Raw genomic sequence first — 26,085 nt, 5'->3', positions numbered from 1 at the left:
CCTTGTCGTTTTGTTATACCCATTTAGCATTTTTCTAAGTCCTATATTAAGTGGGATGAGAATAACAAAAGTTGTACTTCTAGGTTTATTTGCTGAAATCTATTCTGCTCTTTAGGGGATGCGGTGAGAAGAGCACATTTGCACAAGGTTCGTGTTTTGGGAGCCCAGGTGGTAGTTTTGCAACTTGACTTCTGAGTATTTTCGTTTTCTTACTGGCTAAGTATAGCAAGAACACTCACACACAATTGCTAGCCTGTTCGCATGAATAAAATATTACAATTTCTAAATTACATACTCAGACATTACATACAGCAATGATTGGCGTGGGAAACATTTATTAAGCATATTCTGGAACGACCAGTCCAACAGCCTTGATCAAGATTACCTCTAGATGTGCTCTGGGTTCATAATCAGGCGGCACAGCCCTGCGTCATCAGGAAGTGCGAGCGAGCTTCCGGTCGCAGAGCCGCAGGGAGAGACCTTGGATGCCCGGCTTGCCCAGGGCTCCTCCGACGCGGCTGATTTGCGTCATTAGCAGGCGCGGTGAGGCTTCCGGTGACTTGAAATCTGAAGTCTAGAACAGCATGGCTGGCTGGGTACTGCTCTCGCGTGGGGCGACTGCGGCGGCAGCTGTGGCGCGAGCTTCCCGGGTGCTGAGGGAGTTCACGGCGAGTCGCCGCCCGCTGCATACCAGTCTGCAGAGCCGCTCGTTCGCCAAGGAGCTCTTCCTGGGCAACATCGAGCAGGTAAGAGGCGAGTCCGTGTTCTCCGCTTCCACCTTTCATTGGTACCTGGCCGGAGTTGAATGGTACGTTATCTGAGCCCTTAAAAGGCAGACAGCTGAGAGAGAGACTGGGCTCGGAAATGTGGCTTAAGTAGTGTGTGTCTGTATAGTGGTTTTTGTTTTGAAGCAGGGTTTCATTAAGTAGTAGCCCACACTGTCTCTGAACTCACTCTTTAGCCAGGCATGCCTTGAATACGTGGTTCTCCTGCCTCAGTCTCCAGAGTTTAGATTTACAGTGCTCCATCACGCTTGCCTTTCCAGCTGTTTCTTGTCTTGGAAGTTTGGGGAATCATTGAAGAGGTCATTATGAAGACATCTCTGTGTTCCGGCAAGGAAATACGATTTTTTTCTTTCCATAATTTATTTTTTATTCACATATGATTTATGATTTCGAAACAGCTCATTTTGTGCCACTTCTCTGCCCCCCCCCCCCCGCCTTCAGCTCCGAGACCCACTCCAAGGTTCCTTTCCCTTTTGAGAGATCCACAACCCACCTCGAAGCAACCTCGAGGCCATGGTGCACCTATCTCCTATCACATTAAGAGTGAGAAAGCTTTTCCGTAAATTTGCCTCTTTGTGTATGTTCTCTTTGGGACAGTTTTCTCGTATTGTTTGACTGACTTCATTAAAGCAGAAGTCAAGACTTGGGCTAAGAGTGGCTGCCCTGCTGCAAAGTTCAAAGCTAGAACTTTGAAGTGTGGGAACCATTTTTCCCACATCCTGGGGCTGAGGGCGCTGTGGGGCTTGGATTCTTGTGTCTTTCCAAGGCAGGAGGTAGAGTGTAGCCATCATTCATCCCCTTCAGTCTTTAAATCTATGCTCCACCACCCATTGGCTATTCCAGGTTTATATTTCTGTAGTTAGTGAGAATCCCCGTGGCCAGCTGTCCTCCCAATGTCATCTACTTTCTGCTACTATGATGAACTGTCTACCCCTAGCAAAGGCTGACCTGATGATTAGAACTCAAGCTGCTCACTATTCAAGCATAATTCTGCATCTTGAACCTTGCCTTCCTTCCTGAGAACTAGATTGTATGCCACACCTAGCAATGCTGAATTTTTCTAAAATTCAAGCCTGTGGGCCTCTCTTTTATTATGACTAGCCCCTGGCTGTCCTAATTCAATGTCCTAACTGTAAATGACAATTCTATTCTTATAACTCAGATTTAGTTTTCAACTTGAGTTCTTCCCTTAATTCCAGACTTATGTCTACCTTTCTGTTCTACATCTCTTAGATGTCAAATAAGCATCTTTAATACGCATCTATGACAATCTCTCCTGGATCCCACCCAGTCCTGCTTTTCCCAGCAGCCTGTTTACCATAGATAATGCCTACTCTGTGATTCAACTTTTTCAATACATTCTCCAGTGACACCTTTGATTCTTTTTATTCTCACCGTCACATTGAATCCTATAGTAAGTAAATCTTTGTCTGTCTTCAAGTTATATTCAGATCTGACCACTTCTAACTTCACTGCTACTTCCTGGATTGGACAAACACCAACTCTCCGAGCATTTCTGGCCTGTGATTAGAACACTGGCAGTGGTACTTAGGAGTCTGAGAGGAGAGAGTATCCCAGCTATCCATGCCAGCCACTGACATATACACTTAGTTGGTCCTGAGTTTGCCACAGGGGCAAGTGTGAGGTTGAATGGGTGAGGTTTGTGTTGCATTAGCAGACTTAGTTACAGCCCCTTGGCTTGTATAATTGGCTTTCGCAGTAGGATTACTTGAATAACAGGTCCTGTTGCTTTATCAGCTTGAAAGGTGCTAATTGATATTCCACTCCTCACTCATGCTGTCCCTCATTCAGTTTTTGTCTTTTTTAACTAGAGGATATTTTCCTTCTAACCCCAGCATCATCCCTGATATTTTTTGTTTTTATTTTTTTTGGGGGGATGTGTGTGTGTGTTCTGTTTTAGGAGATTGTATTTGGGTTGTTGTTGTTGTTTTTGAGACTGGGCCGTGGTGTGTAGTCTTGGCTGGCATGGAACTTGCTATGTAGACCAGACTGGTTTGAACTCACAGGAGTCCACTTGCTTCTTCCTTCCAAGTGCTGGGATTAAAGGTGTGCCTCATTATGCCTGGACTCCTGAAGTTTTTACCTTTTTAGGTATTATGTCTGAATACCAGCTATTTGCCAGCTTGTCTGTTCTTGCCTAGTTTGCCCACTGGGATTGATATCACCTTTCTCTCACACAGCCCTTTGACCCAAACTAGGTGACCAGCGAGGTTGTGAAGGTGATGGAGTGGGGGTGGTTTGAGCCTCCATGAAATGCACTGCCTTGTTCTAAGAGTCTCAGAGTGTCAAAAGGAACTGTTTCCCTTTTAGTCTACCTTAACAGTGGACTGAGTGCTGGTGGATAGCAGCATATTCTTTTAAGTCACTTGTCTCTTTTGGATAGAGACCCATGAACGTCTTGTCCTTGGGCCAGAGAGGAACAAATCAGTTCTGGAACATTGCTAATGGGGAGAAGTCAGGAACGTGAGTAATAAGGCAGGGTAGGGGCAATTGAGGGCTTCCCTTGATGAGAAGAACCAAGGAAATAGGAGAGCTCCTGAGTCTGGAAACTTGTGATCTGTCCCTGCTCAGCAGCTGGGGGTCCAAATACATACCATATCCCAAGCAACTAGAGGAATAACTAGAGCTCAGAGGGCCACAGGTCCTCAAACCCTATGGGATGATTTCACAGGCCAGCAGGGAATCCTGGCGAGTTGGCCACTAGTGATTAGAAGCCAAGTCGTTCTCCAGAAAAAGAGAGTAGTAGCCAGGAGAAGAGCTGGAATCTAACACAGGCATGGTTACTTCATGTTCCAGGACCTAAGTATGTCCTTTCTGACCCTCACAGCTACATTCTGTGATGTACAGGATTATATAGGAGAAACCACACTAGTAAAGGACAGATAAGTCGCTCAGGCCAGTCACAGACGTAAAGAGTGGCTAGGCTAGGGTTGAATTCTTGTCCGGTGACCCTGCTACCTCACATACTCAGCACAGGAAGCTAGCTAGCATCCACAGCTCAAAGAGGGACAAACAGGATGATCAGAATATGTTCTTAGCATTGGGAACATTCGCGCTCACACAAATACTGATGTCCATTTTAATGGAGAGTCATCATATCTACTGTCTTCAAGTCTCAAAAGGACCTTGAGGAGATGTGACCTGTACATCCTCAGGAGATCTAAATGGAATCCTAGGTTCCTTCTTATGGGACACACTCCACCACTTGTTATTGATAAGGAACTTGTTGAAGATTAGGATTCAACCCCCCTGCATGGGGAGGAAAGTAGATATCACATCTTAGACATAAGACCCATGCCTGAGGTATTGTGTGAAGTCATCTTTCTGCCTTCTTCCTGGGACCAGATTTAGCATATAACACATTTATTCCCTTTCCTTTTTGATAAATATTACAATGAGAAGTTGCTGAAAACTAAATTTGTCATACATGTTTTTCATTTTTAGAAAGGAGTTTTCCCATTTCCAGAGGTTAGTCAAGATGAACTTAGTGAAATCAATCAGTTTGTGGGGCCATTGGAAAAATTCTTCACTGAAGAAGGTATGTATGATTTTCTTTTCACTGCTCTCTTCCTTTACAAGATCAGTTGGGTTGTGTGTGTGGAAGCACTGTAGACAGAGGAAGCTCTTAGTGTCGTTATTAAGTTACACATAGTTTCTGCTCATAGTAGAACCTCAGGGATCACTCAATTTCTGCTTAGTTAAAAGACACTACTTTGGTGCACCTCTAGGTCTCTGTAGTAAAACAATGTTTTAAATGTTTCTATAGTGCAGGAGGCTAAAACTTGCAAAAGCCTTGATAAAGTGGGTAACTAGAAAAGATGAACATGGCTTCAGCTAGGTAGTTCAAACTTGTTAATCACATACCAGGGCAAAGGCTGTCTGAGATGACAGGTGTGTTTCTAAGGGTTATGTCTGGCTCTTTGTGCTGGGTGTTTTAGGAACCATTCATTCACTGTCTGTGGCCCAGCATTTTCTCTGGGACTGTCTGCTCTTCTGGTTTGTTACAGTTGTAACATCTAACCTGTACTGGTGCAAATGTGTCTGTGCTCTCCTTCTCCCCCTCCCCTCCCCACTTATGTCTGTGTTCTCATGTTTTGCTGTTGTGTGTGTACAGTCATGAAGATACAGATACAGTGAGATAGTGAGGATTCTCACGCTATCTTTTTAATGATCAGAGTTTACATAACTTCCATGACTCCTTGAAGCATGTTATAATTTTGTCATTTAAAGATAAGGGTGGTGTTAGGGGGAGGGGTGTTTGTTTGGTTTTGGAGACAGATCTCACTTTTCTTGGCTTGGCCTAGTCCTGCCCTGCCCCGCCCTGCCTTGGCTTGCCTTTCTGTTCTGTTTTTTGAGACAGAATCTCTATATATAGCCCTGACTGTTCTGGGACTCACTGTGTAGAACAGGTGGCTTTGAGCTCACAGAGATCTACCTGCCTTTGCCTCCTAAATGCTGGGGTTAAAGACATGTGTCATCGTGCTCAGCCAGGACCTCACTTTACCTTTGTTTGTATAAGGGGTTTTCATATTGCCTTTAGTGTGTGTGTGTTCATATGTTTGTATATATGTGCCAAAGTATGTTTGGAGAGCTTACAAAATACCTTGTAAAAGTCAGCTCTCTCCCACTTTATGTAGGGCTCAGGTCTCAGACTCAGGTTGTAAGCCTTACAGAAAGTGTCTTTACCCACTGAGCCAATTCAAAAGGCCTAGAATGAATTTTGATTCAGTGACTGATTTAGTGTTGGCAATGAGGCGTCTGAATGCTGGATAGAACTGGGCCCAGACACAGTCTGCTTAGTACTGTTTATCCTGACCTTCCATTACAATTCTGGGAGCTGTGTACTTACTCTCTGGTGTAAGCTGGTATATGTTGCAATCAACAGTAAGTAATTAGTTGTTGAGAAGGTACCAGTAAATTTAAAGATGAAGTAGAGTGTGTGTATTACTTCCTTCTTTCATCACTGTGAAAAAATTTGCCTGTAAGTTGCTACTTAGGAAGGAAGGGACGTTTTGGTTCATGTTTTGAGACCATAGTTGGTTGCGGGAAACATTTAGTGACAGAAGCAAATCTTAGCTCTGACTTCTCACGCCTTCCACCCAGAGAGCCAGGAGGACAGATAGTTCTGAGCTGTGCCCAGCTCCCCTCTCCTCTTTTCATGTAACCCAGGGCTGCAGCCTATGGAAGGCACTGCCCACATTCAGGAAGGGTCTTCCTGTCTCGGTGAAAATAAACATCTCTGGAAACTCCCTCAAAGGTACACCAAAGGTTTGGTTCCTAAGTCATTCCTGTTCAGTTGACAAGATGAGCCGTCATAGATAGCAGGCCTCCAGGAAGCTGTATCATAGAAGTACGTGATACACTGCTGCTTGACCCTGGTGACTAGCTCCTACATCAGGAGACTTACTTAGCACCAGTCACATCAAAATACAGTTCTTACATGTTTAATTACATAAAGTCAACACCAGGCTGAGTGATCCTGGCTAAACAGCTTCAGGTTTTAGACATTTTCTGCCAGTGATACTAGTATACCGTACAGAAACTATTCTGTATAGCTTTATTTATGAACATATCTTATTTATTTTCACTTGCCTAATCAAGATAACTTGTTATTTTAGTGGACTCTCGAAAAATTGACCAGGAGGGGAAAATTCCCGCCGACACCTTGGAGAAGTTGAAGAGCCTGGGACTTTTTGGCATACAGGTCCCAGAAGAATATGGTAAGTTAGAATGGTGGCCGCTCACCTGCTGGTCTCGCTCACTCTGAAGCAAATGCTCCCCATGTGTGTATAAAGGGCTTTGTGTTTGGGAACAGTGGTCTTCAAGTGCAGTCTTCCAGATGTGCTATTTGGGGCATTTTCCTGCCACACCCAGTAATGCCATTGCTGTAGCAAATGGGAGATTTTCTTGGTTTTTTAGTTCCTTACTTATTTGTGTCACCAGATACTGAAGTATAGCCTCCCTTCTACAGCAGAAGGTGGGCCTCAAGTGTACAGAGTAAGTGCCTAGCAGAACCAGATTTGCAGCTGGTCCAAGCTGAGACATAGGTAAAAACCATACTGCAGTGCCCAGGGCGGCTCACACAGCAGGACATGAACACTCAATCCCAGTGTTCCAGTGCCAAAACATAAGAGCCTTCTCCTGGGGCCATCTGGATCGTAAATGTCTTTCTGGTACAAAGGATTGGCAACATACTCAGTGACCTACTGTTTGTATAGATGTCTGTATTAACAATTCAGCTTCGTATATATTTCCTTGCCTCGAAGAAATCTGGAAGATGTGCACAGAAATGCTCAGAATAAGATTATAGGTGACAGTTTCATTGTGCCTTTCTGTGTATTAATTTTTTTTTAATTAAAAAAAAAAAACTACCATTGCTTAGAAAAATAAAATGAATCCCTTTTCCCCAGTCGAAAGAAGCAGCTAGCCTTGTCTGTGTGCCGTAGGTGGCCTGGGCCTCTCCAACACCATGTATGCTCGGCTTGGGGAGATCATCAGCATGGACGGGTCAATCACAGTGACCCTGGCAGCACACCAGGCTATTGGCCTCAAGGTCAGTTGTCTGAAGTTGCATTTGTAGCCTTCTGGAGGAAGTAGGAAATGGGACTGTTTCTGTGACATAACAGACTTTATAGCTCAGGGTCCAGAGGAGAAGCCCAGCTGCAGTTGGATTTGAGGCAGTTTAAGGCTATCTTTGGAGAAATCCTTCCGAGCTGTCCTGTCTTTACATATATCTCACTTGCCCTCTCAGCTTAAAGCATGGTGGGGCAGTGTCAAAGGCACACAGTCCTCAAGGTTGCCACATTAGTTGTGTACATCGCTGCTGTACACAGGTGAAAGACTGGGTTCCATGTCCAGCTTTGCAGCCCAAGGGTCTGTATCCAGACTGTAGTTACGCAGCAGCAAGGTAGGGTTGAGGAGCACAGCTTTGAAGCGTGCATTCCTATACTGGGTATAGTTATAGCACCCCCATGTATTCACACTCTGTCATCCAAATCATCCTGTCCATAAGGGAGAGGTCCTCAGTTTATGAATAATGAGGTGGAGACTCGGAAGAATCATATCTGATTCAAGGTCACCAGGACTGCTCTGGAAGAGCCAGGCATGGCAATCCTAGGTGTAAACTCCAGAGCTGCCACTGCGCGTCTGCCCATGGTGTAAGGCAGTGCGCCTTCCCTCAGCAGGTTGGCCTCCTGAGTTCTGTCTGAGGCTGCTGGCTCTGAGTGAAGTAAATAATTGTTAACAGAAGGGAATGCGTCATAAATACATCTCACCCTCATTTTCAGTTGGTCTGTGTTTCATTTAGGGGATTATCTTGGTCGGCAATGAGGAGCAGAAGGCCAAGTACCTGCCCAAACTGTCGTCTGGGGAACACATCGCAGCCTTCTGTCTAACAGAGCCAGCCAGGTCTGTCTCCTCAAAATGCCATGTGCATACTCCGCACCTTTCAGGCTGCCTGGACATGGGGCTTGTGTGGAGTACCTGGCTTGTATGTCCTCATCTCTGAAGCCTTTAGAGAGTCAACGCCTCTTATCTCTGACCCATTGAGACTTCCAGATGGCAGTCCTACAGCACCTGCTAGTCAGTGTCTGTAGATCACAAGCTTCCTGACACTCAGGGATGAATTCAAATTTCTGTCAGTCTCCCAGAGCACAGGGGGTGGGTGGTGAGTCCACATTTTCAGATTAAGAGCTGAGGTGCAGTGAAGTGTAATCAGTCCACAGTCACACGGTGAGGACGAGGCAGGCCTGGACAAGACTCAGATTCTGATGCAAGTCCAACTGGCACCTTGTTTAATCTTGCTTTCCTCTGTTTGAAAATCTGGAACAGGCCTGTGGCCTAATCACACCCAGAAATTCTTGATAAGCATTGGGGGGCTCATGTTCCCCTTTTGGGTCAGACCAGACTGTTCACTACATTTTACTTGTTATCCACGCAAATCTTACACATTTCACTGGATGTGCCCAGCTGCTTCCAGAACTGGATCACTTTCTAGTTCGAGCATCAGAGCTGAAATAAACAGACTTGGGTTTTGTCTGACTCAGTATTGAAGAGCTATCTTATGTCCAAGCCCTCAGACCCATTCATTCTAAGCTTACTCCAGTATTGCTCTCCCTCAATCCTATCTTTCCATCTTTGCAGTGGGAGTGATGCTGCGTCCATCCAGACGAGAGCTACATTAAGTGAAGATAAGAAGTACTTCATCCTCAATGGCTCCAAGGTACAGCCCTGACCTCACTGCCCTGTCAGGTTTAGTCAGTCTTCACTGCCTCTGTATCTAACTTCTGCATGAGAGACCTGGAGAGATCTGCACATCACTCCGGGTGTGCCACTCTTATCTCAGGACAGCCTGAGGCAGAGCAGAGGCTGGCCCAAGTCCCTCAGGTGGCAGAACCAGAACTGGAACAAGGCAGTTTCATCTCCATGGTCTCCTTGATTCTGCATGCAGCTGATTTTGTGTGTTTATTTTCAATTTCTGTTTCACAAGATTTCATAGAGGCCAAGTGTAGCGCAGTGCTCTGCATGGCCCAGCACCAGCTGCAGGCGCTACACTCACAGCCGGGAGTATTTCTGATGACTCCACCACCTCTCGATGCTATCTGAGATTTAATAATCAAGGATTGCTTAAAGATAGAACACCACAACCCCAGGAGCAAATGGGGCAGAGGGTAGAACTATCTTCTTATCTAGTTGGCAGTCACCTTTCCCTGCTCACTTCCTACCCTTTGCCCTTGATCACTTGTTTTGCTTGAATCAAAACTTCCATCCGTGGTGGTCCTTTGAGCACCCTCTCTTTTCCTCATCCTCCACTTTCACTTGTTTAGTCGGTAAGGTCTGCATGGCTGAGGGGTCTCCAAGGATCTTTCTTTTCCCTCAGGTTTGGATCACCAATGGAGGACTGGCCAATATTTTTACTGTGTTTGCAAAAACTGAGGTGGTTGATTCTGATGGTTCAATAAAAGACAAAATGACTGCATTCATAGTAGAAAGAGACTTTGGCGGAATTACTAATGGGAAGCCTGAAGATAAACTAGGCATTCGAGGCTCCAACAGTAAGTAGTGTGGCAGATGTGCTTGTGCACAAGTGTGGCAGAGACTTGAAAGATGGGCCCTGTCCACTGTGACCTGCTGCGAAGGTGAAAGGGCACTTCATTGCCTGTGGTTTTAATTTAGCAGTTTAGCAACATTGAATCAAGAGTGTAGTTACAACCCGTGCTGCTTGGTACAATCAATGCTGTTGACTCCAAGTGAGAGGGCAACTGAAATCCTGACCTCAGTAGGGGCAGGAATACGTATCACACACCGCAGCTGTCTTGGGCACGCATCCTGTGGCAGGCCACCACATCTTTCTTTCCTGGAATCCCTTTCCTTTGCTCCTACTGTTCAGACCTACCTTTATTTCCTTGGCCCGCCCTTGCTTCAGAGGATGCTGGTGTCCTGTTTGTTCCCTCAGCTCACCCATTGGCCATGGTTCTCATACTAGTCTCTTATTATGAAGTGGCATGTCAGGGCCCGCTGCGGTGCATCCTGGGTCTTCACAGCTGAACACTCAGCAGTGTCATTTACCTGCTGACAGCTGAGAGGCTGGTGTCCCAGCAGCATGCAGGACCCCAAAAGGTGGTTCATGAATATGAGATGAAGTCAGAGAGGAAGGCAGTGTGCCCCATACCCTGTAGAGTACTCTTTGAAAGAGTGACCAGGTCCTCTAACCCACGTACCCACCATGACCAGCAGACAGACCATGTTTCACGGCATTGCACGTCTACGGGTATCACACTTGGCCCGACTGTCCCTTGAACCGTAAACTTCCTTATCTTGAGTCTCTGACTCTGCATCAACATGCCATTGTTTGTGTTAGAGCATCCAGGCAGTGCTACGGGGAATGCTGTGCAAAGGGTGCTGTCCAGCCCCTGCCTCATCCTAGGCACCTTGCTTTCTCGTTGTTGCACTCACACTGAGCAGTAGAGTCAGCCTTTCTTTCAGGATTGCTGGTGGTCCCTGGCTACAGTATCCCTGTCAGTCAGACACCTTAGGATTTAGTTTACAGCAGTGGAATTCTTTCTTATGGTTTGGGGATGCCTGCTTCAGCCTGAAGGATGTTGGTGAATTGGGTTAGGTTGTTGTGTCTGTACACGTTGGGCTGTCTGCATTCTGTTTGTTAAATGCCACCCTCAGCTGGAGAGATGCTGCTCTACAGAACATGAGTACAGCTCTGTTAAAAGAATCCCATTGACTCGAAGGTCTAGGGATGCTGGCGCTCTCCTTTGCTCCCCTGTCTTTGGCTATTTTGGTCTTTTCCACTTCTATCAACTGTTACCTTAGAAGAGACTGTCATGGCCTTTCAGAAAATGACAGCCTCCCCTTCAGCTCCATCCCTCTGTACTGAGCTGCTATTTCATCATAGCACTGACCATGCTGCATGTCCTTGCGATTGTGGTTTCTCTTCCTGGCCAAAGAACGAGCTCTGTGACAGCAGGACTGTGGTCTTCCTTTGCTTAGGATGCTAAATGAGCGAGAGCAGAGCAGTTCGCATTTGTTTGTCATGATCTTTAAATTCCTTATGTTTTCAGCATGTGAGGTCCATTTTGAAAACACCAGAGTGCCTGTGGAAAATGTCCTTGGAGAAGTTGGAGGTGGCTTTAAGGTAAGTTGCAGGCAGTCTCATGTAAGTGCTGTGCCATTTCACATGAGTCTCATGTTCTGCCCTATCCCTTTTCCTAGCAGGCTAGCCTGTGCTTTTCCTGTGGCCTTGTGTAGCTCTTGGGCATAGGAATTAACCAACATAGAGGCTGAAAAATTGAGTCTTAGAGGAGGGGGTCTGGTTAGGATGAGGAGTTTTTATTCCCCCTTGGAGACCTTTGTCTTGAGCTAGAAATGTTGTTCCTTTCTCTTGCAGGTGTGAAAAACAGGCTAGTGGGCTAGTCAGAAGTTCAGGTCTCACAAACCTTAACTTAAGTCCCTGCCCTAAGCTTTTCCCCTATAGTCAGGTTTATATTTTAAAGATTTATTTTTCTGAGCAGGATAGAGTCTCACTAAGTAGTTCTGACTGGCCTGGAACTCGAGATGTAGACCACACTGCCCAGAGACCCACCTGCCTTTGCCTACTCCTCCCACCCAGCCCTGGGGTTATTAAGTGCATGTGCCACCCTATTCAGCCAGGTTTCTATTTTACATGTATGAATAGGTGTCTATGTATGTGAATTGTATGTGTGCCTGGTACCTGCAGAGGCCAGAAGAAGGCATCTGATCCTCTGGAGCTGGAGTTACAGGCTGTTTGTGGGCCACTGTGTGGGTGCTGGGAACACCCCAAGTACTCTGCAAGAGCAACAGATGGCCATAACCACTGAGCCATCTCTCCAGCCCCAGCTTTATGTTATTGAGAAGTAGTTTATGTGACATTTAAGTTACACACATTCCCATCACTTTACTGTCTTTTGTGCCGTCATCACGTCTGAGCCCAGGAGTGCCGTGCTTCCTGTCCCGCCCCATCCCGGGCAGGGGCAGCTGCTCACTTCTTTTACCTTCCTTGTGGTGATTATGCAGTACGTTTGTGACCTGCTGTTTTCACATCATATTCTCAGGCCATCATCCATGTCAGCATGAGTCAGTATTCCATTCTTTTGAATGGGTAGATGATGTTCTGTGTAGGTAACCCACATTCTCATTAGGCTAAATTGTCACTTTGGGGCTAGTGTCAATAACAGAGTTGTGGACTTTCATCTTCAGTTTTTGTTTGAAGAATATGTTCTCAATCTGTTTGAGTGTAAATGTAGTTATAGAATTGCTAGCCTGTACTAGAATAGAATGGCACTTTTTAAAGAACTTTCCACAGTGGTTATAACGTATGAGGTTCTACATCTTCACCAACACTTGGATGCTGTCCATTTTTAAAATTAAGCCTGCGGCTTCCCTCGGCTTCTTTGATTGGCTCTCTGGTGGTGAGGACACTGTGACTCTGGATGAGGTAGCACCGCGTGGAACTGGAGCTGTGGGCCTGGGTGGCTCCCAGTTGTTGACTGTACTGGGTCAGAATACAGGGTGAGGAAAGAGGAGGGCCCAGCAGAGCCACTACTGTAGGCACCAGGCAGCAGTCACTAGGGCCTCCTCTGGATGCAGGCTTGCCTGCCTGGGGTGTGCTGGCTGTAGTGTGGAGACAGTCGCGACAGCGCACTGCACCCCAGCTGCTGCATCTGTCCAGCGTCATGCTGATCCTCAAGTCCAGCTAGTGTTCTTGCTGCTTACACGTAGCTCCGTCTGAGGGTCTCTTCCTTCACCTGGGTGAGGGGTGCTGATAGGTGCATTTGGAGTATGAGCAATGGCTTGCAGTCAGAGGCCAGTGGCATGGATGGAAATGCATAGCAGTGCCTGGGCCCCCAGCTCAAGGGTTAGGACTGCTTACTTCTGGCCTGAAAACTGGCAGGGGATTAACTCGGCCTGCGTGCTGGCATGAAATTTGTACACAATTGCTTTTGCTTTCATGGAAACTGTGGTATGGCTGGCTCCCTCGGCCTCCTTCAGTGTCTCTCCACCTTTCCACCCTTTCTACAGGTAGCCATGAACATCCTCAACAGTGGGCGATTCAGCATGGGCAGTGCTGTGGCTGGGATGCTTAAGAAACTAATTGGTATGTGTATACTTACCTAACTCATTGCTGAGACAAAATACTTTGCAAACACAACATTAGGAAGGGAGGGATAATTTTGGCTCCCAGTTTGAATGCATGAACCATCTTGGCAAGGTGCAGCTAGAAAGCATCTCTCAGTATGATTGCTAGGGTATGATATGATTCATGTGGTCACATTGTGTGTGAAGAAGGCATCTGATCCTCTGGAAGTCAGGAAGCAGAAAGAAGGAATCTTTGTTTCCCATGGCTTTCTCCTCTTACTCACTCTGGAACCTCAGCTTTGGGCCGACATAGCCTGTATTCAGGGTGGCTCTTCCCTCCTTGGTTAAATGTCTCTGGCACCTCCCTCACAGACATGCCCAGGGGATCGCCTAGAATCGAGATTCGTGATGCTAAAGCCATTCAGGTTGACACTGAAGATAAACCTCCACAGTGGGGTAGTCAGGAGCAGGAGAGCCCTCTGCAGCACCTACTGCATACTGAGAATATCCATGCCATTCCTGCTGGGTGGGCAAGCCTGAGCTACACCACTTCGACAGACAGCTTAATTTAGCATCTGGCCCTTCTTTTAGACCAAATGCACTCCTTTCCCAGAGGCTGTATATTTCAACATTTCTCTGCATCTGTCAGAGCATAAATGGTTGCTGCTCTGTCCAGGACATATGTGGCTGTTTAATGAACTTTGTTCCATGAGCAAAAGAAAACATTAGCTCTAATCTCACAGAGCCCCGGGGCTCCTTGGACATAGTATGGGTTGTGAAGCACTGGAAGCAAAACCAGCCCTGCGCGTTTTCTGACTGTTGAAGTTTACAGCAGTGTAGGCACACATTTGGGTTCTTCACTCTGTGTGATTAGTAGAGAAACTAAAGTCCAGAGAGGGTGGTGGTTTACACAAGCTGTGCATCATGACCTAACGGTAAACCTGCCTGCTAAGCTGAGGCTCCTTTCAGCATGCCCTGCGGCTCTCATCAGTGAGGGCTCCCACTGTCTAGAAACATGGGGTATAGGAACAAATGGAGATCAGCAGCAGCTGGGCCACACCACAGGAAGTATTTGGGAAATAAGTTGCAGGCAGAGCTAGAGGCAGTGGTGCCAGGGTGGGCCGCAGGTGTCCCTCGGGGGCACTCAGAACCCAGCACCATCAACAGCCATACACACTGTGAGGCCCCAGCTGGAGCTTTGACGTAGAGACGCCCCTCCTGCTGCCCTGAGTGCCTGTGGGCCCACTCTCCCGTCTTACTTAGAAGCCCTGTGCACCTGGTTTTGTGCTGCTGCATACCTCCAGCCTTGCACCCCCCTTTACCTTCCCAGTGTTCCCGTGGGGTAGGTACTGTGAAGAAGGGCCGAGGGTTTCCCTCCACACCCTCACAACTGACTCAGCAGTCTGTGTTCTAAACCTTCTTGCCTGCTGCCTGTGGGCCCCGAGAATCCACCTCTAAGCAGCTACCAGAAAGTGGGGCCTCTGGCTGCAGGGCTTCTGTTTTCAGAGACAGACCTAACTCTCATAGTTCCTACTGGGTGCTGAAGAGCCATCATGTTGCCCTTAGGAAAGAGTTTTCCAGTAGCCAAAAACAAGTTTTGTTTGTTTGTTTGTTTGTTTGTTGTGACGAATTGTTCTTCTTTAGAATTGACTGCTGAATATGCCTGTACGAGGAAACAGTTCAATCGGAGCCTCAGTGAATTTGGGTTGATTCAGGTACTGTAGGCTTTGGTTTGCAGTGGGTGGGGCAGGCGTTCAGCTTCAGTTCTGTCTCCGCTGTCCTGAGGGCCGGGGAGTGGAAAGACTACTGCACCAGGCATTATCAATGCTGGGACAGCAAGGCTCTGATATCATTGGCTTTTTTTTTTTTTTCAGGAGAAGAGACGTTTGGAGATTTACTTAGGTAGGTCTGTGTACATGCAGATTGCTTCTTGATTTTGTTTTTCTAAACATTTCAGGAAAAGTTTGCACTCATGGCTCAGAAGGCGTATGTAATGGAGAGTATGGCTTACCTCACTTCAGGGATGCTGGACCAGCCAGGATTTCCTGACTGCTCTATCGAGGCCGCCATGGTGAAGGTAATCCCAGCAACTAGAGCACCCACAGCATTGTCAGCCACCTTCCTTTTGTTAGCTGATGGCCCTTGGCCTTGTGATTTGTACCTGTGCGGCTTTCTGGGCCAGCAGGGCCCTGGGGTGAAGCCAAGAGAAAGGATTCAGAGTGGTGCTCATGAGTGTGAGTCTACAGGACAGCTCCTTGCTGCCTGATACGGATGGTGTCCGGGTTTGTTTTTCTTCCTGGTTGATCCTACTGTATAGCAACAGGAGAAAACACAGACATCAAAACTTTATATCCATGTATCCTGGGAAGGAATGCCATTTTTTTCCAGAGTAGATGGTCTTTATTGGTCAGAACTTTCTTTTAGAACATGTTTAAGGAGGTAAAAAGACTATACATTCCATATTTTATTCCCCACCCCGCCAAGCCTTGTCCACCCTCCAACTATTCCAGATCCTATACCTCTTCCCCTCCCCCTGTCTCCTCATAGATGTCCCTACCCCCCACCCCACCTGACCTCTAAACTCCCTGGGGCCTCCAGGCTCTTGAGGGTTAGTGCATCATCTCTGAATGAACACAGATCCGGCAGTCCTCTATTGTTATGTGTGTTGGGGGCCTCACATCAGCTGGCGTATGCTGCCTGGTTGGTGGTCCAGTGTTTGAGAGATCTTGGTGGTCCAGATTAATTGAGACTGCTGGTCCTCCTACAGGGTCACCCTCAGCTTACTTCATTCAGCCTTCCCTAATCTAACAACAGGAGTCAGCTGCTTCTGTCCATTGGTTGGGTACAAATATCTGCATCTGACTCAGCAGCTTGTTGGATCATCCGGAAGGCTGTCATGCTAGGTCCCTTTTTGTGAGCACTCCATAGCTTCAGTAATAGTGTCTGACCCTGGGACCTCCCCTTGAGCTGGATCCCACTTTGGTTCTGTCACTGGACCTTCTTTTCCTCAGGCTCCTCTCCATTTCCATCCCTGTAATTCTTTCAAACAGGAATAATTATAGGTCAGAGTTGTGACTGTGGGATGCCCCCCTTCCTTCATTTGAAGCCCTGTCTTCCTGCTGGAGGTGGCTCTATAAGTTCCCTCTTCCTACTGTCAGGCATTTCATCTAAGGTCTCTTCCTTTTAGTCCTCTGAGTCTCTCACCTCCCAGGTCTCTGGTGATTCTGGAGGAGCCTCCTATCTCCTGAGGTTGCCTGTCTCCGTTCTTTCTGCTGCCCCTCAGGGCTTCAGTTCTTTTCCCTCCCCCAGAGTCCGATCAGGTTCCTCTCTCCCACCTCTCCCCTGCCCAGTCTACTTTCCCTTCCAGGTCCCTCCCTCCCTCCCTACTTGTGATTGCTTTCTTTTCCCAATTGGGACTGGAAATGTTCTAAAACAACCTTCGAGCCCAAAACAATCCCAGGTTGATATCCCTGTCCCTGGGTTTCCTCAGACTGTGCCTTCTCAAGGTGGCTGACCCTTTGCTGCAGTGACTGTCCTAGGTTTATCTCTTAACTCTAACAAAGGAGGGTAATAGTGACAGTGTCTCACATGGATGCATATGGGCTAACGAAGTGACCCACAGCACAGAGCAGTTACCGCCTTCACCCTGTGCCCTGGGCTGTTTTCTGCTCTTTGTTCTTCCTCACAGCCGCCTCTCTGCCAGACCCATTCTCTCGGTCATCATGGCCAATTGGATCAGGCTTGCCCTGGAGTGTGGGCAGTTTGCCCAGTGCCATTCCATTAAAGAAATCTGACTTTTCCCTTCCCAGAAGCCATCAACTACTTCTTAGCTGGGGGTGATGCTTGTGCCCACTTCCCTTTCTCCATGCTGGGATTGTGGGTGGCTTGAACTTGTGGGGGCCTCATGCATGCTCTCATGGTCTCTGGGAATCTGTTGTGTCGCAGTTCTTCTGTGACTGGAAACTGTTTCCGTGACGTCATGTAGCACCTCTGGCCCTGCAGTCTTTCCACCGCTCCTGCATTCTTCCCAGAGCCCTGCGTAGGGCTGTGGTAAAGTAGATCTACTGAGGGCTGAGTTCTCCAGAGTCTCTTCCTTCCTTCACGTTGTCCAGCAACCCCCTTCCTACTAACGATCAGTAAACTGGGCATTACACAGTATGGGGGCAATCATGGCTTTATTTACTAAGTAGCTGGCCATGGAAAGCTGTATCTCGGAGGCCAGAGATGAGTCAGTCACCTTGGGTTGCCTAGACCTGGAAGGAGCCCAAGGATATGAGCTTACATGTTGAAGTCAGGGCAGCCCAGGAGAAGCACACATCGGCCATCACATGTCGGCCCTCACATCGCAGCAGCAGTAAGCTCTGCAGCGGGGCTTCATTCTGCAGTTGCCATTTCCTATCAACTACAACAGGTCACTTAAATCTCTTAGCCTCCAGGCTATCTATAAAATGGAGGTAATCAAAGCACCAGCATAGAACTGTTGTGGTTGCTGAAGGAGCTATATATAATACAGCTCAGGGTACCGAACATACCTCATGCCTCCTACTGGTCAGTTTTATAATGGCAGAGTCAGAACAAAAAGTCAATTTCTATCAAATAAATAGTCAGAAATGTGTGTATGTAGATGTCCATTTCCTGCTGCTTCTGCTTGGGTCCTTTTTTTGAGGTTGGAGATTTTTCTTCTGTTTTGTTGAAAATACCTCTGTAAACTAGACCTGGGTTTCTTCCCCTTCCTCTATCCTGTTATTAGTAAAGTTGGTCTTTTCATGGTGTCCCAGATTTCTGAATGATTTGTACCTGGATTTTTTAGATTTAACATTTTCTTTGACTGAAGTATCCTTGTCTTCTACCTTACCTTCAGCACCTGCGAGTCTGGCCTCCATGTCTGGTATTCTGTTGGCAGGGCTTCCCTCTGAGGTTCTTGATTGACTTCTTAAATTACTCATTTCCAGTTTTATCTCACTTTGGGATTTCTTTAGTGATTCCTTTCATGTCCTGAGCTGTTTTCAACCTTCATCCCACTGTTTGTTTTCATGACTTCATTAAGGGGTATCATCCTTACAGTCCTTGTCTTGTGCCTTAGTTATACTAGAATTTCTCGGGGTCCACTGCTATAAGAACACTGGGCTCTGCTGGAGACATACTCTGTTGGCTGTGAATGTTTGCATTTTTGCTCATGTCTTGGCATCTGTAGTTAGGACTGAGGTGATTGTAGGTATTGCCATCTCTTGTCTTTGCTGGGTAAGTGTTCTGTGCCTTAGTTTCTTTTGCCCTCTCCGGATCTTAGGAAAGGATCTCTAGGTGTAGGTGGCCTGGTGCTGAGTGCCACTGAGTCCAGGTCCTGTGTGACCACTGAGGGCCCCAAGCAGAAATTGTTTCTAGGAATTGGTAGCCGACTTAAAGGCATAGGAATGGGCTGGAAGGTGGGCTAAGAAAGGGCCTCTTTTTTTAAGCTGTACAGACGACAACCTGACTTTAACTAACCTCTAGACGTGAACGCTTAGAGAAACACCGGAAGATCTGACACCTATACAGATGCCAGTGGAGAGTCCACGAGGGCTCCTGCCTAAGCTCAGGACGAGGGCAGCCATGTGCTGTGAGGGCTCCTGCCTAAGCCCAGGACGAGGGCAGCCGTGTGCTGTGAGGGCTCCTGCCTAAGCCCAGGACGAGGGCAGCCGTGTGCTGTGAGGGCTCCTGCCTAAGCCCAGGACGAGGGCAGCCATGTGCTGTGAGGGCTCCTGCCTAAGCTCAGGACGAGGGCAGCCGTGTGCTGTGAGGGCTCCTGCCTAAGCCCAGGACGAGGGCAGCCGTGTGCTGTGAGGGCTCCTGCCTAAGCCCAGGACGAGGGCAGCCGTGTGCTGTGAGGGCTCCTGCCTAAGCTCAGGATGAGGGCAGCCGTGTGCTGTGAGGGCTCCTGAGGACGAGGGCAGCCGTGTGCTGTGAGGGCTCCTGCCTAAGCTCAGGACAAGGGCAGCCGTGTGCTGTGAGGGCTCCTGCTTAAGCTCAGGACAGGGCAGCCGTGTGCTGGGCGAGCTACACTTCACTCTCGTGTTCTCCTGGTGCCTTCCAGGTACTAACCGATGCCTAAGAGCGACCATCTTCACACATGCTAGCCCCAGATCTGAGTGTCGGTATCCATAGGATGCCCGGTAGACAGTGGTCACGAGAGCAACATGACAGACACAGGAGAATGGCAGGAGTGGGCACTCTTCCTAAGGGTGAAAAGCAGAGCCCAGGCCTGGGCGTGAGAGGCGTGACAAGTCCTGCTGGGACAGAACACACGGGCTGCTGTACTCTACCCTGCCTGTGCTTACCTGGGAAGTTCCTCTGGAACCACTCATTTCCAAGGAAGGTTCTCCACGCATTCTCCAACTGCATCCTGGGCAGCCTCTCCCCATAGCTTAGGTCTTGCTCTTAGGAGGGGGTGACTGGGTTGTGGAGGGCTCCCACCAGGGTTTAACTTGTCTGCGTCTGTGGCAGGTGTTTAGCTCTGAGGCTGCCTGGCAGTGTGTGAGCGAGGCTCTGCAGATCCTTGGGGGCTCGGGCTACATGAAGGACTACCCCTATGAGCGCATGCTGCGTGATGCCCGCATTCTCCTAATCTTTGAGGTGAGTGCCCTGCTAGCTGTATCCTCCGTACACCCTCTCAGTGATGTCCCTGTACACCTCCATGTGATGTCCCTGTACCCCTGTATACCCCCTTTGTAATGTTACTGTACCCCCTGTAGACCTCCTTCGTGATATACATGTACCCCCTGTATACCCCCTCAGTGATGTCCCTGTCCACCCCCACGCGATGTCCTGTACCCCTTGTATGCCTGTTCAGTGATGTCCATGTCCCCCCTCTATACTCTCTTAGTGATGTCCCTATACCCCTGTACACCTCCCTCTCCCACTTCCTAGGCCCAAGAGAAGCTGCTGCATGTCCAGAAATGGCCTGCAGTGATATAGAGCAGGCTGTGTCCTCTGGTTGGACCCTCTTAATAATTTATCAGTGCCCCCACCCTCTTGCTTTGTAGAGGATGTTTAGACTGGAGAGACCAAACAGTCACCTCAAGTCACACTCCCGAAGGCCCTTTTCCCTGAGCCCTCAGTGTCACGGTGACTGCTGTAGTTCTGCAGATGTGTGGGAAACGTAGCGTGCAGTCCCAGCCCCCGCTCTGCTTCCGTCTCCTACTCTCTAGGTTACAACTTCCCTGTCAGTAAACTGAAGTAGTTCCGTAGTGTCCTTGGAAGACTCACTCACCGCTGACTGTTTCACTTTCTAGTTACTGCCTTCCATAAATATATAGCCTGCAGGGGTCAGTTGAGTTGAAGTGTACTGCACATGGAGGGGTGCCATGTAGGGCCTGACTGCCTGGAGGACACATGGGGGCACGGTAGCATAAAAGATAGGGCTGTCTCCCAAAGGGAGCTTGTCTCATCATGAACTTGATGGCCCTTAGCAGAAGACTTGCCTTGGGCAGGGCAGTTGTGTGGCAGGTAGGCAAGTGGCATATGCTGATCCCAGGCAGGACTTTCTGGTTAGCACTAGGTAATCAAGAAGTAAGAAGTATTTGTGGACACATCACCTGCTCATCATTTGGATAAGGTAGTAAAATATGACAGGAGTTGGATCATGGAGGCTGAGTGGGAAAGACAGGAGATGTGCCTTGAATGATCTTGACCAGTTCATGAATTTGGAAGCCATGAGAAATTTTTGATCAGGGATTAATGTGGTTGTGCAATGCTCCCAACAGAAGGACGGGATAAGCAAGATGGATAGGTCTTCACAATGTCACAAGGGCCATGAGTTTGACACTTAGGAAGGGGATTTGAGATGTAGTGTGGTGTGGCAATGAGGAGAATCCTTAGACTCCTGTCATCTCCAATGGACGGTCTCCTTGGTCTTTTGGGCCCAGGCTATATCAGCCTTATCAGTCAGCCACAGCCTAGGAGCAGAAAGTTAGTGTTTTCAAGAGTGAGGCATGTCTAAGTCCTGTCTGGGGGGCTACCCTCTATTGACCCTTCCTGCAGGAAAGAGCCAGATTTCTCTAGATCCTGACAAGGTGATGTGGTCAAGCAGGGTCTGCTCTCAGGGCCATAATTCCCAGAAGGTTGGGAAAGTTATGATGTGAGGCACACTTTGTTCAAAGCTTGGGGCAATACCACAGGAGCCTCCATACCCAGCTTTTCTGCTGAGGCAAACTTCTCCTTGGTACCAGTCCAACTAACTACAGGGTGATTCTGGCTGTGAAACCTAGGCCAGTGGCCTTCAGCTCCTTCTATAGTAAAAATGCATTAGAAGTCTAGGAGTCCTGCTGGGCACTACTTGTACATTGAGAAGCAATGTGTGTGTGTTTGGGGGTGGGGGGTGTCCCCCAGGGGCTTCCAGCTCCTCATGCTCAGCTTTCTATAGCTTGCTAGGGATTCTGGTCTAAAAGAGAGCCATGGGTTATCTGTTCCATACTTTCTGTGTCCTGGGCATTATATCTCTTTATCACCCGAGGAAATCTGCTTTTGTTTTAATGAGTATTCTGAGACCTAGCGAAAGGTGGACCATGGCAGACAGGCTATGAGAGGAAAACTCCCAGGGGAAGGGAGGCCATGCCATGTAGTCATTTATTCTCCTTCCTGTGTGGTGCCTAACACCTGGCCCTAGCCTGTGTGTAGTGGCTGTGTCACAGACTGCACTACACTGCTGGGCTGCTTTTGACCTTCACACTTCTGGCCACAGGGAACCAATGAGATTCTTCGGTTGTTCATTGCCCTGACAGGCCTGCAGCATGCCGGACGCATCCTGACCTCGAGGATCAAGTATGTGCTGCTTTCCCATCTCTTCCTTGGTCCCTCCCTGACTGAGGGGCCAGAGGAAAGGCTGCCCAATCTTGGAGCAGTGGGTGGGGAGTAGCTGCAGAAAGGCTCACTGCAAAGCAGGCACAAGGAAAGACAGTAGCTTTTGGGTTGTGGTGACAAGGTCTGGAAACCCACACCTCTAGCTTGTCCTTCATGTGAAAGCAGCAGTAGGGCAAGCTGCCAGGTTGTCCTCATGGCCTTCAGAGTCACATTGCCCTCTGGGCACCTGTAAATTCTCTCCCGGCCCCCACTGACTCTGATTTCTCCCTCTGGTACTTGGAAATGTTTATTACTTTCCAGAAGCTCAGAAATGAGAGGTGTCCCATTAACAGGGACAGTCTGAGTCTAGGTTCTCTTCTCTGCCCCTCTTTATCCCCTCTGCCCTCATTCCGGGGCAGAGCAGTCACATCCCTGCTGGAGCCCGTGTAAAGGCTGCCGATAAGATTTTGCAGACCCCTTAACTCTTTGGAAGCTAGCCATACACCTGGCTTCCCTCTGCCAGGAAGAGAAAGCCTCCGTGCATGGAGCCCATATGCTCAGCCATTGACGAGCACAGAGCTCTATGGTACCATACTGCTGCTCAGTAGGAGCCAGCCAGGGTCTTAAGTCACAACACTGTGAACTTCCTGCAGAGAGCTTAAAAGTGGCAATGTGACCACAATCATGGAGACGATTGGTCGGAAGCTTCGGGACTCGATGGGCCGAACTGTGGACCTGGGGCTAACAGGCAATCTTGGTGTTGTCCACCCCAGTCTTGGAGTAAGTATGCCCACCAGTTGTACCTCCCGCATTTTGATACCCTGCTGCAATGCATTCCCATTCCAGAAGAGTGTCACTGGCATCTAGGATCCCTCAGAAAGTTGGGAATACTCAGATGCCGCATTCTATCCCTGCCCTGTCTCCCTGGAATTCCAGACTGAATATTAGGTGGGTCAAGTGGACCGTCAGAGAATAGAGATGCTAAGCATGTCTCCTTCACTGATAGGACAGTGCCAACAAGCTTGAGGAAAATGTATATTACTTTGGCCGGACTGTTGAGACCCTGTTACTCCGTTTTGGAAAGGTAAGTGGGTCTGACCAAGATGAGGCACTGCTTCCCCTCCCTCCATGACCCATTGCCCACCTATGAGACTAGGCTGGAACTGCTAGCTAGTCCAGCACCTTCCAACACAGAGTGGCTTTGGGGTACCTGGAGAGGCCACCTACTTGGGGCTGAGTGCAAGGAGTTGCTCTCTGTGTGGAGTCTTGCTGGATCACTCTGAGCACACTAAGCACCGCCTCTGGTATCGGACAAGTTTCTGAGACCTGCTTAATATAAACCGTGACATGTGCCTAAGCAGAGAGAAGGGAAAAGCACATTAGTCACCACTCTGAACCTCTGTCCTCAGAACATTGTAGAGGAACAGCTGGTGTTAAAGCGGGTAGCCAACATCCTCATCAACCTGTATGGCATGACTGCCGTGCTGTCGAGGGCCAGCCGCTCCATCAGAATCGGGCTCAGGAATCATGATCATGAGGTAAGCCTTGCACCGCCCTCCACAGGAAATGCTGACCAGCCACGGTGAGCTGGGGTCACGACGTGGCTACTGGAGCCTCCCCTAATTCCACTGTGCTTTACTGAAGCCTGGAACTGAGGAAGGGAGCAGTTGGGTGGTGTGGCCCAATGGATAGCACTGCCCAAGAGAGACAACGAGTCAGGGTCCAGCACCACGTGGTAGCTGCAGAGATGGATGCATGAGTTTGCTGTGGTATGGCCATGCTGGTGCTGCCCCTGAGTATGACTAGTGCCTTTAGTCTCCTACAGAGACAGACGGGTGAGTGGCAGGCCCATTCATTACCTGCACTTCACTTTTCTCACCCTGCAGAGGAAGCAGATTAGTCACTAACAACTCCTGTTTACCAGGCTCTTGACACAGTCCTTCCAGAGTAGCCTTTGCATACCCACTTGACAGCAAAAGGAGCTGTTTCAGAGATCCTGAGTAGCTTGCTCCTGGCAGCATGCATTTGCAGGGTACTGTGTAACTTCTGAGCCAGGCTCTTTTGCCCAAGATGTGATTGTGGCAGTGGGCTGGGTTTCATAGCATTCAGAGTCAACTTCCAAGTCCTCAGTTGCTGTCCTTTCTGACCTTGGTTCTCTAGATTCTGTTGGCCAACATGTTCTGTGTGGAAGCTTATTTCCAGAATCTCTTCAGCCTGTCTCAGCTGGAAAAGTGTAAGTGAGAGGGCACGTGGGACAGGTGCCCGCGTGCTGATAGTGAGCAGTCGGTGCTCTGTTGCTGCCAGAGCTGCTGTCCGCAAAGAGGGTATCCTGCTGTCTGTTCAGCTGCTGTCCCAAAACAAGGAGGCAGTCATTATACCTGTCTCTTTAGCCACAGACTCTGGCTAATGGGTTTCGGAGCTGCAGTATGTTGCTGCATCATCATGTCCAGATGATGAAATGGTTTCTCTAAAAGCTTAGGCCCTGGAACACATGCTACTTTAGGCCAGGTTGTCAATCTGAAATGTTTTTTCTCTGTCTTAACTGCTTGTCCACATTTTGAAATATAGCCAGGTTCTCCTTAAAATGGCAGTCTGAAGAGCCTTGGCCCTGTTGTCAGTTATGGTGGAAAGGGCCATTTTTAATGGAGATGTGATAATACCCTGTAACTGTAGAACGTAGCCCAGCGGCTCTGCTGCCCTGCAGAACTGATACATGGTGGAATGTAGTGAAATGGTCTTTCTGTGAGCCACTTACCACAAAGGGCCTTCCAACATAAGACTGAGGGCCTAAAGGGCCTTGGGTACTCCATCCCAGTGGGGCACTGACCTGGGTAAAAACATACTTCCCAGACCTGTTTGTACTACCGTATTGCAAAAGGATCACCTTTCTCCTCTCACAGATGCTCCAGAAAACCTGGATGAGCAGATTAAGAAAGTGTCTCGGGAGATCCTTGAGAAGCGAGCCTACATCTGTGCCCACCCTCTGGACAGAGCCTCCTGAGGCTGGAACCATGTACTTACCCAGCCCAGGTTAACATAATTCAGCCTCTTCAGAAGACAGAAACCGTGGAGTCATCTGTGTGGCCTGGATGTCATTTGCATACACTAAAAATCCCTTTCTTTGAGGAAAAGCAATAGCTATGTTTTGACCTGTAAGCCCTGTATCTACAGGGATCCCATCTCCTGGAAGGAAGGAAATACCAACCAAATCATTGAAGAAAGAAAAAAAGAACTAAATTGTGGATGGTGCCTGTGTGTGACTGCAGTGATATATCTCAGTGGACATGGTCCCACCTTTAAGACACAAGGCTCACAAGTGAACTAAGATTTGGGCAGCTATTCCTTCTAAACCATGTATTGAAGAAACTCTTGGGAGGTTGAGTCTATACCACTCACTGAGACTGTTTCCAATCTATATCATGAATCATTTAACAAAGAATATCAAGTGTCACAGTTTATGTCCCATCTAGACTTTATGTTCTTCAGTCCTTGACCCTGAGGGGTCATAACAATAAAATTACTCCTTGGGTGTTTTCAAGGTTCGAATTGTAGTGTTCCTTCACTTCCTTTCTGAGGGTTACTCCAAGGGGCTGCCTAGGTGCTTTCTTTTATTTTACTAGAATGTTGTTTGTTTATTCTTTGATAGTTTTATACATCTGATAATGTGTCTTGGTCATATCTACCCTAACCCCTCCCTTCTGTTCCTTCTGGCATCCCAACATGCTCAGCTCCCTACTTTTTCAACTCAAGCAGTGCTGCATGGGATGTTAACTTGCTAGCTTGCGCTTGTGCATAGATGATTTTTGCCCACTCTTAAGCAGTGTTCTCTTGGGATGGGCTCAGCGTGGCTGTCCCATTG

At 48.2% G+C, this 26,085-nt stretch overlaps 1 protein-coding gene across 1 annotated transcript; it reads left to right on the top strand.

Moving 5' to 3' along the window:
- Positions 1-520: 520 nt before the first annotated feature.
- On the top strand, positions 521-25,772 carry Acad9 (acyl-CoA dehydrogenase family member 9). Its single transcript, XM_052180627.1, has 18 exons — positions 521-746; positions 4,251-4,344; positions 6,425-6,526; positions 7,253-7,359; positions 8,113-8,213; positions 8,949-9,027; positions 9,685-9,859; positions 11,378-11,451; positions 13,356-13,431; positions 15,057-15,127; positions 15,370-15,489; positions 19,893-20,021; positions 22,129-22,208; positions 22,880-23,006; positions 23,233-23,310; positions 23,636-23,764; positions 24,387-24,459; positions 25,127-25,772. Exons 1-18 carry the CDS (start codon positions 585-587, stop codon positions 25,225-25,227), a joined length of 1,878 nt encoding a protein of 625 aa, XP_052036587.1. The 5' UTR covers positions 521-584; the 3' UTR covers positions 25,228-25,772.
- The last annotated feature ends 313 nt before the right edge of the window (positions 25,773-26,085 follow it).

The sequence above is a fragment of the Apodemus sylvaticus genome, chromosome 4 (assembly GCF_947179515.1).
Source record: "Apodemus sylvaticus chromosome 4, mApoSyl1.1, whole genome shotgun sequence".
Lineage (NCBI taxonomy): Eukaryota > Metazoa > Chordata > Mammalia > Rodentia > Muridae > Apodemus > Apodemus sylvaticus.
Note: the sequence above shows the minus strand (reverse complement) of the source record. Positions and strands in the feature narration are given on the sequence as shown.